The sequence below is a fragment of the Schistocerca cancellata genome, chromosome 2 (genome assembly GCF_023864275.1).
Source record: "Schistocerca cancellata isolate TAMUIC-IGC-003103 chromosome 2, iqSchCanc2.1, whole genome shotgun sequence".
NCBI lineage: Eukaryota > Metazoa > Arthropoda > Insecta > Orthoptera > Acrididae > Schistocerca > Schistocerca cancellata.
Genome location: NC_064627.1, coordinates 1,149,057,044 through 1,149,070,171, shown reverse-complemented (window position 1 = coordinate 1,149,070,171; position 13,128 = coordinate 1,149,057,044). Strand labels below are relative to the sequence as shown.

At 39.0% G+C, this 13,128-nt stretch overlaps 1 protein-coding gene across 2 annotated transcripts in view; it reads left to right on the top strand.

The window, feature by feature from the left end:
* LOC126163186 (ATP-binding cassette sub-family C member 4-like) overlaps positions 1-13,128 on the top strand; it is a 275,451-nt gene that overhangs the window by 175,508 nt on the left and 86,815 nt on the right. For both annotated transcript variants that reach the window (XM_049920137.1, XM_049920138.1), the window contains exons 10-11: positions 1,118-1,404; positions 4,790-4,973. In XM_049920137.1, coding sequence (XP_049776094.1) covers positions 1,118-1,404; positions 4,790-4,973 — 471 coding nt within the window. The remainder of the gene's footprint in view (positions 1-1,117; positions 1,405-4,789; positions 4,974-13,128) is intronic.

The window sequence follows — 13,128 nt, the reverse complement described above, 5'->3', positions numbered from 1 at the left end:
AGCTACCTGGGTAGCAGCATCTGATGTGTAGTGCACCCACGGCCCATTTTGCTGGACTATGTACTGGATAGGATTGAATACTATGTGTAATGTTTTTTGTGTATTTGAACAATCCATAGAAAAAGTTAATAAATCACATTACAACACTTTTCTGTATCTAACTTATGTTGTTCCATGTATCCTGTGAATATCATTACTTAATTTTAAACTATACTTCCCTATCTATAAAATAAATATGTGGATGAATGTTGTCTGGCCCAAGTAAAAATAGCAAACATGCAAGAGGAGGGAAAAGACTGTGATTCTAAAAGTGGCAGACATTGTTTATATGAATTTTCAGCAGTCATCTGATTTTGTGAATCTAATTTACATGAACAAGAGTAAACAGCCCACCTGACATTTCAGTCTATGCTGCCTTAAGAAATAATGGCCCAAATGTATCTCAGTGAATTTGTGTAAAAGTGAAAGTGGAAAAGAACTCTCTTGCCTCTAGAATGAATATTTCACTCTGCAGTGGAGTGTTCACTGTTTTGAAACATCATAGCAGACTGAAACTATATGACAGATGGGTACTTGAACTTGGAACCTTGCCTTTCATCCTCACCACTGGAGCTATCCAGACATGACTCAAAAGTCAACCTCACAACTACACTTCAATTAAGACCTATCTCCCTTCTTTCCAAACTTCACAGAAGTTCTCCTGAACATCATGCAGGATTAGCACTCCTGGAAGAAAGGATGTTGCAGAGCAATGTCATCCAGATTGCAGAGATTATTTTTAAAATGAAATTACTTGTAGACTGAATTGGCATTATGGCCATTAATTGCAAAAAAAGTATTGAAACTGAATTCACTGATAATTTTGCATCAAACAAGGAAGTTATATATTCCACAAACAAGCAATAGTTTGTCTACTACAATCAATACTCTTCTTGGCTTTCAAATGTATACGTTACATTCATATATACTGAATTTTTGAAAATATATGTAAAAAGCCAGAAAATATATTCTATTCATTTGTTTCAGAAGAAAATAAATGGGTTTATAATGTACCTTTCACATCAGACTAAATGTATTTATTTGGTTTATTTATCCTATACCTGCATTATGATTTCAGAGCTCACTGCTTCATGCAATTCTCCATGAACTACCACTGAGTTCTGGCTCTATTTCGGTTGATAAAGTTGTCTCTTATGCATCACAAGAGCCTTGGCTGTTTGTTGGTTCAGTACGACAGAACATTTTGTTTGGACAACCATATGATCACAAAAAGTATCAGCAGGTTGTGAAAGTCTGTGCTTTACAGAGAGACTTTGAACTCTTTCCTTTTGGAGACAAGACTATAGTTGGAGAAAGAGGTGTTTCACTTAGTGGAGGACAAAGAGCTAGGATCAATCTTGCCAGGTAAGGCACATCAAGCTACAACCAATTGTTTATTTTTAATAGCCACTCATAGGTTAATTTATGAATAGCCATTTTATAAATCAAAACGTTTATTTGAAGAATAAAACTACTCATTCTCTTCATGAAACCTACTTAATACTTACTGTATTTAAGCTGAGAAACATAAGTTGTAAATGTTTTGAATTAACTTTCATTAACTTAGGTAGCTTTATTTTTATTTTGAGTTTTGCTGCAGCTGCAGGTTTGTGTTTGAGAGTGCAGTTTTTCATGGTGAAATTCTTGAATAAATAGTTCACAGACTCCTTGCCATGTCAGTTTTTTTGTGCTCCCAAACATTTGATGGTAATGATGAGTAAGGAAACCTTAAGACATATTAATTCATAGAATTGAGCTAACATAAGTAAAAATGCAAATCATTCTTGTAGGTAATCAGCAGGACCATATGTTTGTTGGCATGATGAGGTGTTCTTTTGTAAACCACCTGAAATGTTCCCCATCTTAATCAGACACAATGAACATGGTCTATATAACAGTAAATAACCAGTTCTGATATTTATAACAAGTACAGTGAAAATGATTTGAACTCCAGTTCTAACCTTAAAGATTTTCTCAGATATTTGTGTTTTTTCTTTTTGTACAAAAGGACTTCACTATTTAGTGTCACATCGTTATTTACTCATGTGATGCCATTCTTATAACTAATAGTCATAGAAATACAAAGAGGAAGATATATTTTTCTTGCTCAAAATGTTGTATGACTTTTTATTCAGTGTCTCTTGATCCATTGTGGAAGTGGGACAAATATTTACCAAGGAAAATAGCCAGACAGTCATATATTTTGCGAAGTTATTTTATTTAAATGACAACCAATTTCAAGATCTCATGAATGTTATCTTCGTGCCCCTATTCGCTCCATGTACAGACAATCAGATGGATCAATAATTGCATACTGGAGCCGTCAATATCTGGGTTCTGTTAATTCACTTTTGGATTTTGTACTTTGATGACTGAGCACACCTGCAGTCCTCAGACTGTAGGTGTGCTCAGTTGTTGTCAAGTCATTGAAGTAAACACTCCCAAAATGAATTCATGGAATCCAGATATTAAAATGTAAATGTAAATGTCTTGCGACTAGGGTCTCCCATCAGGTAGACCGTTCGCCAGGTGCAAGTTTTTCGATCTGATGCCACTTCAGCGACTCGCGCGTCAATGGGGATGAAATTATGATGATTAGGACAACGACAACACAACACCCAGTCCCTGAGTGGAGAAAATCTCCAACCCAGCCAAGTGTGTGTGTGTGTGTGTGTGTGTGTGTGTGTGTGTGTGTGTGTGTGTGTGTGTGTGTGTGTGTGTTTTATCTAGTTTGGACAAAGGCTTTGTTGACCGAAAGCTTATTTTGTGACACTCTTTTATACAATTGTTACATTTCATCCAGGATTTTCCATTGTTTGATACATCTGAATGTCTATACGGGACTGAAGATGAGATTATTGAGATGACAAACCTAGTTGTTGTCTAAATAAAATAACTTCTCAAAACATACAGCTATTTAATGATTTTCTTTGGTAAAAAATTTTATTCAGTAGGTCACCACATGCTGCCATAGCTCTCTGCATGAAGAAAATGTGATGATGCAAGTGAAAGTGAATTTTTCAAGATAATACAATTGACAGTGAGCAAGGGTACTTAGAACAGAATCATGACTCATTTAAACATCCTCAAATGTGCTGTATTCTATATTTTTAATTACAGAGAACCTTATTGGCAAATACATCTTTGACTCAGATCAACTAATGAAAACCATCCATACTTCCAGGCTAGCAAAAATTACCAGTACTAACTTCCCAAAAGACATCAAAGCATTGATAATTTATTTGTGTAGTAATTTGTTAACATCGAGTATAGATTTAAGTGTCAGGAAGTCGTTTCTGAAAGTATTTGTATGGAGTGTAGCCATGTATGGAAGTGAAACATGGATGATAAATAGTTTAGACAAGAAGACAATAGAAACTTTCGAAATGTGGTGCTACAGAAGAATGCTGAAGATTAGGTGGGTAGATCACATAACTAATGAGGAGGTATTGAATAGAATTGGAGAGAAGAGGAATTTGTGGCACAACTTGACTAGAAGAAGGGATCAGTTGGTAGGACATGTTCTGAGGCATCAAGGGATCACAAATTTAGTACTGGAGGGCAGCGTGGAGGGTAAAAATCATAGAGGGAGACCAAGAGATGAATACACTAAGCAGATTCAGAAGGATGTAGGTTGCAGTAGGTACTGGGAGATGAAGAAGCTTGCACAGGATAGAGTAGCATGGAGAGCTGTGTCAAACCAGTCTGAGGACTGAAGACCACAACAACAACAACAGTGTTTCCACTTTGCTTAGAAAATGAATAGATTTCATAAGTTTTTGAGATGTGTACAGAAATGTTAGCATGTCTTCCTTATTTCCCCTCCCTCAGATCAGAACACTTAATTTTCTGGGGAATTCAAGATTATGTGTGTGTGTTACTAACATTTGTCTCTTTATGTTGCATATTTTACTTAGCATCTACACACTACCAAATGTCACCACAACAGCACTTACAGGAATATGATCAGATGTACAGTCTTATACCATAGTGAGTTTTTCACGTGTGAATCAGATAGGTACTTGTTGAGGTGTACAATGATAATGTCTTTTGATAAATACAGATGTGAAATTGATGTACAGAGTTTGAAAATAATAATGCAGATGAGCATGATGAATATTTGTGTGTTAGCCAAATATGTACCTGATTTGGTTTCCTGTGCTAGATCATTAAAGGTCTAAAACACGGAGTCAGTTGATGGTGTGAAGAAATGAACGAGGTCATCGGGGGTAGATAGGAAGCTCAGTTGTGAGTGTGCCCAGGAAAGTGAGTGGCAGTCTTTTTGGAAGAGCCATATAAACATTCATTTGAAGTGAAGTGATCAGGCCAACCAAGTAAAGTCTAAATAAGAAAAATAACCTAAATCCTACTTCTCCTGAATATGAAGTCAGTAGCATTAACTAATTGCCTTGGCTTATTCATGGTACGTAACTTAAAACACATGTTCATGATGGGTAATGATGTGGTTATGAAGCATATTATACACAATGTATGACAATGTGTGCTATACACAAGGCCTGACGTGATATGATTGTGGATTCAATTTGACACCTAGCAGTTTGCACTCATTTGGGTGACTTGTGTGGGTACCTGTCAGAACCACAATAGATGTTCAAAACCCAATTATGTTTCAGTTATTATTATACATTACTCCTCCAGGCTATCAGAGTCTTGTCTTCCTCTTACTTCTTAGTAAGTATCAACTTGTGAAATTTACAGAAAATGTAGAGGATTTTTTTCTCATTTTCAGGGCTGTATACCGAGATGCTGATGTTTATTTGCTTGATGACCCACTGTCAGCTGTAGATACCCATGTTGGAAAACAATTATTTCAGGAGTGCATTGATGGTTATCTTAAGGCAAAAACACGAATCTTAGCTACTCATCAACTACAATATCTCAAGAGTGCTGATGTAATTGCCATAATCAATAATGTGAGTACTTATAGTTTAACATATATCTTTTATATAAAACATTGCCAAGTATTACACAAAGCAGGTACAAGTTACCCTGACAACTCTTACCCACCAATTTTCTATTCAACTGATGTGTTATCACTAGGAATATGTTTGGAGTTCTTTTTTAAAATTTCTTCCTGCAATCTCCCCATAGTCATAGACTCATTAGATAAAAATTTTGACTTCGTATGCCACATTTGCCTATGAAATGAAGAATGGATAACAAAATATACACACCAAAAAAAGTTTTTCATCACCTCAGTTCTGAGAGTTGCGGAACCTGTACAGAGAATTGGAGTAGAGATCAACATAAACATCATTTCCGCCCTTTTTATTGCATGTTGTACCACCGTACAGCAAGACTTTCAGAGGCAGTGGTCCAGATTGCTGTACACACCCTTACCTCTAATATCCAGAAGCACATCCTCTTGCATTGATGCATGACTGTTTTGTCGTAGCATACAATCCACAAGTTCACCAAGACACTGTTGGTCCAGATCATCCCACTCCTCAACGGTAATTTGGCATAGATCCCTCAGAGTCATTGGTGGGTCACGTCATCCATAAACAACCCTTTTCAATCTATCCCAGGCATGTTCGATAGGATTCACGTCTGGAGAACATGCTGGCCACTCTAGCAGAGTGATGTTGTTATCCTGAAGGAAGTCATTCACATTATGTGCATGATGGGGCCGCGAATTGTCACCCATGAAGACGAATGCCTCACCAATATGCTGCCGTTATGGTTGCAATATCTGTCGGAGGATGGCATTCACATATCGTACAGCTGTTACAGCGCCTGCCATGAGCACCAGCAGCATACGTTGGCCCCACATAATGCCACCCCAAAACAGCAGGAAACCTCCACCTTGCTGCACTTGCTGAGAGTGTGTCTAAGGCATTTAGCCTGACTAGGTTGCCTCAAAACACAGATCCAATGACTGTCTGGTTGAAGGCATATGCAACACTCATAGGTGAAGAGAACATTATGCCAATCCCGAGCGGTCCATTTGGCATGTTGTTGGACCCATCTGTACCGCACTGCGTGGTGTCATAGTTGCAAAGATTGACTTCCCCATGGACGTTGGAAGTGAAGTTGTGCATCATGCAGCCTATTGCACACAGTTTGAGTCATAACATGATGTCCTGTGGCTGCACAGAAAGCGTTATTCAACATGGTGGCATTGCTGTAGGGTTTCTCTGAGCCATAAGCCTTAGGTAGCATCATCCACTGCAGTAGTAGCCCTTGGGTGGCCTGAGCAAGGCATGTCATCGACAGTTACTGTCTCTCTGTATCTCCTCCATGTCCAAACATCATTGCTTTGGTTCACTCTGAGATGCCTGGACACTTCCCTTGTTGAGAGCCCTTCCTTGCACAAAGTAACAATGTGGAAACAATCGAACTGTGGTAATGACCGTCTAGGCATGGTTGAACTACAAACAACACGAGCCATGTACCTCCTTCCTGGTGGAATGACTGGAACTGATCGGCTGTTGGACCCCCTCCGTCTAATAGGTGCAGCTCATGCATGGTTGTTCACGTCTTTGGGCAGGTTTAGTGACATCTCTGAACAGTCAAAGGGACTGCGTCTGTGATACAATATCCACAGTCAACGTCTATCTTCAGGATTTCTGGGAACTGGGGTGATGCAAAACATTTTTTTGATATGTGTATCTTAAAAATCACATATAACAAGATGTTCATCTGCTCCTCTTCTATCTTGTTTCATTTCATTGAGCCACTGTCTAAAGACCTTCAAACATTTTATTCTTAATGTAGTTAACTACATAATTGAAAGAAAGTTTACTCCTCAATAAGTTGCAGTTCAGTCTGAAAAATCATGAAGCAGTCAGATATTGCTCCTCATGGTTTGAACAGGGTAAGATCATGTAAAGGGATATGGAAATCTAACAGGCATGGAGGACTAGAATGCAGTTGTAGGGGAAGGAGTAGAAGGAAGAATTACATGAGAATATGAGCCTGGTGCTAGGAATGGGAGAGGAGAAAGACTAATTGAGTTCTGCAATAAATTTCAGATAGTAATAACAAATACTCTGTTCAGAAATCACAAGAAGAGGAGGTATACTCAGAAAAGGCCAGGAGATGTGGGAAGATTTCATTTAGATTACACCATGGTCAGGCAGAGATTCTAAAATCAAATACAGGATTGTAAGACATACCCAGGAGCAGATATAGACTCAGATCATAATTCAGTACTGATGAAGAGTAGGCTGAAGTTTAAGAGGCTAGTTCAGAATAATCAGTGCACAGAGAAGTGGGATACGGAAGTTCTAAGGAATGAAGAGATACCTGATGATGACAACAAGGTTGATTGCCAAAATATTGTGTCCTTTGTACACTCACACCAGGATGTTCATCCGAGATTTATTTCGTAATGAAGAGATACACTTGAAGTTCTCTAATGTTACAGACACTGTAGTAAGGGATAGTTCAGTAGGTAGTTCAGCTGAGTAGGAATGGACAACTCTAAAAAGGGCAACTACAAGAAAACTGCATATTGATGAGAGAAGTATGTACAAAAATGTTCAGGGAAATTCAGGAACACAGAAATACAAGCCACTTAGGAATGGAGTAAATAGGAGGTGCAGGAATGCTAAGGTTCAATAGCTGCATGAAAAATTTGAAGAAATTGAAAGAAAAGGACTGACTCAGCATACAGAAAAGTCAAAACAACCTTCCATGACATTAAAAGCAAGGGTGGTAACATTAAGAGTTCAATGAGAATTCCACTGTTAAATGCAGAGGAGATAGCAGACAGGTGGAAAGAGTACATTGAAGGCCTCTGTGAGGAAGAAGATTGTCTGATGATGTGATATAAGAAGAAACAGGAGTTTGATGCAGAAATGATATGGGGTCCCGTATTAGAATCAGAGTTTAAAAGAGTTTCAAAGACTTAAAATCAATTAAGATAGAAAGGATAGTTAACATTCCATCAGAATTTCTGAAATCATTGGGGAAGTGGCAACAAAACAACTATTCACATTGGTGTGTAAGGAGAATGAATCTGGAGATATACCATCTGACATTTGGAAATACATCGTCCACACCATGATGAAGATTGTAACGGCTAACAAGAGTGAGAATTGCACAATCAGCATAACAGCTCATGTATTCAAGTTGCTGACAAAAATAATACACTCCTGGAAATTGAAATAAGAACACCGTGAATTCATTGTCCCAGGAAGGGGAAACTTTATTGACACATTCCTGGGGTCAGATACATCACATGATCACACTGACAGAACCACAGGCACATAGACACAGGCAACAGAGCATGCACAATGTCGGCACTAGTACAGTGTGTATCCACCTTTCGCAGCAATGCAGGCTGCTATTCTCCCATGGAGACGATCGTAGAGATGCTGGATGTAGTCCTGTGGAATGGCTTGCCATGCCATTTCCACCTGGCGCCTCAGTTGGACCAGCGTTCGTGCTGGACGTGCAGACCGCGTGAGACGACGCTTCATCCAGTCCCAAACATGCTCAATGGGGGACAGATCCGGAGATCTTGCTGGCCAGGGTAGTTGACTTACACCTTCTAGAGCACGTTGGGTGGCACGGGATACATGCGGACATGCATTGTCCTGTTGGAACAGCAAGTTCGCTTGCCGGTCTAGGAATGGTAGAACGATGGGTTCGATGACGGTTTGGATGTACCGTGCACTATTCAGTGTCCCCTCGACGATCACCAGTGGTGTACGGCCAGTGTAGGAGATCGCTCCCTACACCATGATGCCGGGTGTTGGCCCTGTGTGCCTCGGTCGTATGCAGTCCTGATTGAGGCGCTCACCTGCACGGCGCCAAACACGCATACGACCATCATTGGCACCAAGGCAGAAGCGACTCTCATTGCTGAAGACGACACGTCTCCATTCGTCCCTCCATTCACGCCTGTCGCGACACCACTGGAGGAGGGCTGCACGATGTTGGGGCATGAGCGGAAGACGGCCTAACGGTGTGCGGGACCGTAGCCCAGCTTCATGGAGACGGTTGCGAATGGTCCTCGCCGATACCCCAGGAGCAACAGTGTCCCTAATTTGCTGGGAAGTGGCGGTGCGGTCCCCTACGGCACTGCGTAGGATCCTACGGTCTTGGCGTGCATCCGTGCGTCGCTGCGGTCCGGTCCCAGGTCGACGGGCACGTGCACCTTCCGCCGACCACTGGCGACAACATCGATGTACTGTGGAGACCTCACGCCCCACGTGTTGAGCAATTCGGCGGTACGTCCACCCAGCCTCCCGCATGCCCACTATACGCCCTCGCTCAAAGTCCGTCAACTGCACATACGGTTCACGTCCACGCTGTCGTGGCATGCTACCAGTGTTAAAGACTGTGATGGAGCTCCGTATGCCACGGCAAACTGGCTAACACTGACGGCGGCGGTGCACAAATGCTGTGCAGCTAGCGCCATTCGACGGCCAACACCGCGGTTCCTGGTGTGTCTGCTGTGCCGTGCGTGTGATCATTGCTTGTACAGCCCTCTCGCAGTGTCCGGAGCAAGTATGGTGGGTCTGACACACCGGTGTCAATGTGTTCTTTTTTCCATTTCCAGGAGTGTATATGGAAGAAGGGTAAAGAAAATTGAGGATGTGTTAGATTAGAATCAGTTTGGTTTTAGGAAAGGTAAAGGCACCAGGAGGCAGCTCTGATGTTGTGTTTGATAATGGAAGCAAGACTAAAGAAAATCAAGACACATTTATAGGATTTGTTGACCTGGAGAAAGTGATCGGCAGTGTCAAATGGTAAAAGGTTTTCAAAATTCTGAGAAAAATTCAGGTGAGACAGGTAATACACAATATGTATAGGAACCAAGAGGGAACAATAAGAGTGAAAGACCAAGAACAAAGTGCTCAGATTAAAAAGGTTGTAAGACACTACTGTTAATATATACATCGAAGAAGAAATGACAGAAAGAAAAGTGGAAGGATGTCAGTGATAAGATTCACTGATGACATTGCTATCCTCAGTGAAAGTGGAGAAGAATTACAGGATCTGCTGAATGGAATGCCTGATGAGTACAGAATATGGATTGAGAGTAAATCTAAAAAAGATAAAAGCAATTGGAAGTAGAAGAAATGATAACAGTGAGAAACTTAACATCAGAATTGGGGATCACAAGGTAGATGACGTTAAAGGCTTTCTACTCTCTAGACAATAATGTAACTCATAATGGATGGAGTAAGGAGGACATAAAAAGAGACTATCACTGGCAAAAGGGGATTCCTAGCCAAGAGAAGTTGACTGATATGAAACATAGGCACCAGTTTGCTTTTGTTCTACAATGTTACTTTTATTGTTAACTGTTTTTTGGATTACAAGGCCATCTTCAGATGTTTACTGAGTATTATCACCAAGGAAGTTACAATGTTTGCAAACAACATTGGAAGAGAAGTAACGAGTCTAGACTGAAGTAGAAACATACAGTAAGTAACATCTTTGAGAGTGTGGTGGTAATGCATTGAAAAAGTAAAAATTGAACATTACATAAATAACAATGGAGTAGACAGGAGAACCTTCAACACAAAATAGGAATAGCATGCCTACATAACAGTTTCTATTAATAAACAAAACTAATAAAATAAAATAAAATTAGTAGTAGACAAGGCAACATCAGGAGGTATGAAACATGGAGAGTGATACCCAAACCAATTAAAAGAAGAGACAGTTATCAATGTAACTAAAGAATATGTAAGGAACTTAAGCAATATCAATAAGATAAACAGAAATAAATAAATGCAGGAAAATGGAGGCGTTTGAGGGAACCTACAGTAAATGCAATCTTTGAGAGTGTGATGGTACTGCATTTTAACATTAACATTATAATCAAAACAGTGGCTTGATTATAATGTTAATGTTAAAATGCAGTACCACGACACTCTCAAAGATGTTACTTACTGTATGTTTCTACTTCAGTCTAGATGTATTACTTCTCTTCCAATGTTGTTTGCAAACATTGTAACTTCTTTGGTGATAATACTCAGTAAATCTCTGAAGATGGCCTTGTAAGCCAAAAACCGGTTAACAATGAAAGTAATATTGTAGAACAAAAGCAAACTGGTGCTTTTCATTTATTATAATGTTCTACCAAGAACCGACGGAAGATTCTGTTAACATGAAACATAGGCCTTAATTTTAGGAAGAAATTTCTGAGCATGTATATTTGGAGCACAGCTTTGTGTAGTAGTGAAACATGGTGTGTGGGAAAACCAGAACAGAAGAGAACTGAAGCATTTGAGATGTGGTGCTACAGAAGAAATTTAGGAAGAATTTAGGAAGAAATTTCTGAGCATGTATATTTGGAGCACAGCTTTGTGTAGTAGTGAAACATGGTGTGTGGGAAAACCAGAACAGAAGAGAACTGAAGTGTTTGAGATGTGGTGCTACAGAAGAATGTTGAAAATTAGGCTGACTGGTAAGGTGAGGAATAAGGAGGTTCTCTGCAGAATTGGCAAAGAAAGAAATGTATATGAAAAACACTGAAAAGTAGAAGGGACAGGATGATGGGGCATTTATTTATTTAGCATCCAATAGATCACACAGGTGATATAGGATTTGTCATTTGATTACATGTAACACATAACAACACATAGACATAATAAATTGACAAACATATACAAACAGCAAACAAATTACATACACATAGTACATAAGTAGTGTACAAGAACTTATTACCCAAAAAACAAAAGTACGTACTCATGATAAACAATTTTAGACCATGAACTATGCCTTATACACAAAATGTATAACGGATATACACAAAATGTATTACGGATATTTAACAGATTTTTCCTAAGTATCATAATTACAAAGTTGAAAACATCATTAAATTAGTCTGAATTTTTAAAAAATAAGTAGGCTACAGGTTACAATCCACAGTCTGAGACAGGTATTCATTTACACTGTAGTAGCATTTTTCCATCAAGTATTTTTTTACTTCATGCTTGAAATTATTTTTGCCTTTCAATTCTTTAATTTGAGATGGAAGTGCGTTTAAAAGCTTTATTCCTAAGTGGCTAACATGTTTCTGACTTCTAGTTTTTGCTACATAGGTAATGTGGAAGTCTTTACAATGCCTTGTATTGTGATCATGGTAGCTTGAGTTGGTTTGGAGATTGCAGTCATTTTTACTTATCATTTCCAGGCATTTAAAATATATATTGATGGTATTGTAAGTATCTTTAATTGTCTGAATAAGGGTCTACAGTGAGTGTGTGGTGGGCTGTGTGTCATGATACGAATAGCTCTTTTTTGCATAATAAAAATGTAATTTAGTCTTGACCTGGTTTTACCCCAAAAACTTATGCCATAACTTGCAACTGATTGGAAATAACTGAAATACACTACTCTAATACACTCTTTGCTGCATACCTTGGATATTATTCTTAAGGCAAAACATGCTGAGCTAAGTTTCTGAGTAAGATATACACTGTGTTCATTCCAGTTTAAATCTTGGTCAATTCGCATTCCCAGAAACTTTGTGGTGCACACTTTTTCTATTTGTTTGCTATCCAGCATAAGGCAGATATTTTCCCCTTGACACTTGCTTCCATACTGTATAAAGTTTGTTTTCTTTGTATTTAATGTCGGCTTATTTGAATAAAACCATGACTGTATGTATGAGAGCGTTTTCTCTGCTGTAGTACACAATGACTCTTTTGTATCACTAATTATGATACTCGTGTCATCTGCAAATAGTAGAATTTTGGCTGAGCTGTCTGGAGCCTGTATATCATTGATATAAATTAGAAATAATAATGGGCCCAGAATGCTGCCCTGTGGAACACCTATTTCAATTTGTTTTGGTTCAGATATGAGTTTAAAATTGTGAAGATTGTTGGATGACCTCAGCTCAACAACTTGTGACCTGTTTTGCAGATAAGATTCAAACCATTTTTTAACAGTACCCCTGATGCCTATTGCTTCAAGTTTCTCTAGTAATATTACATGGTTCACAGTATCGAAGGCTTTGGATAAATCTAGATTAATTCCAACAACCTGTTTATTTGACTCCAAATTTCTTACTATTTCTGTTGTTTAGTCCAATATGGCTGTTTCTGTACTGTGCTCTGCTCGAAAGCCGTGTTGACTGTTATTTATTAGTTTATGTTT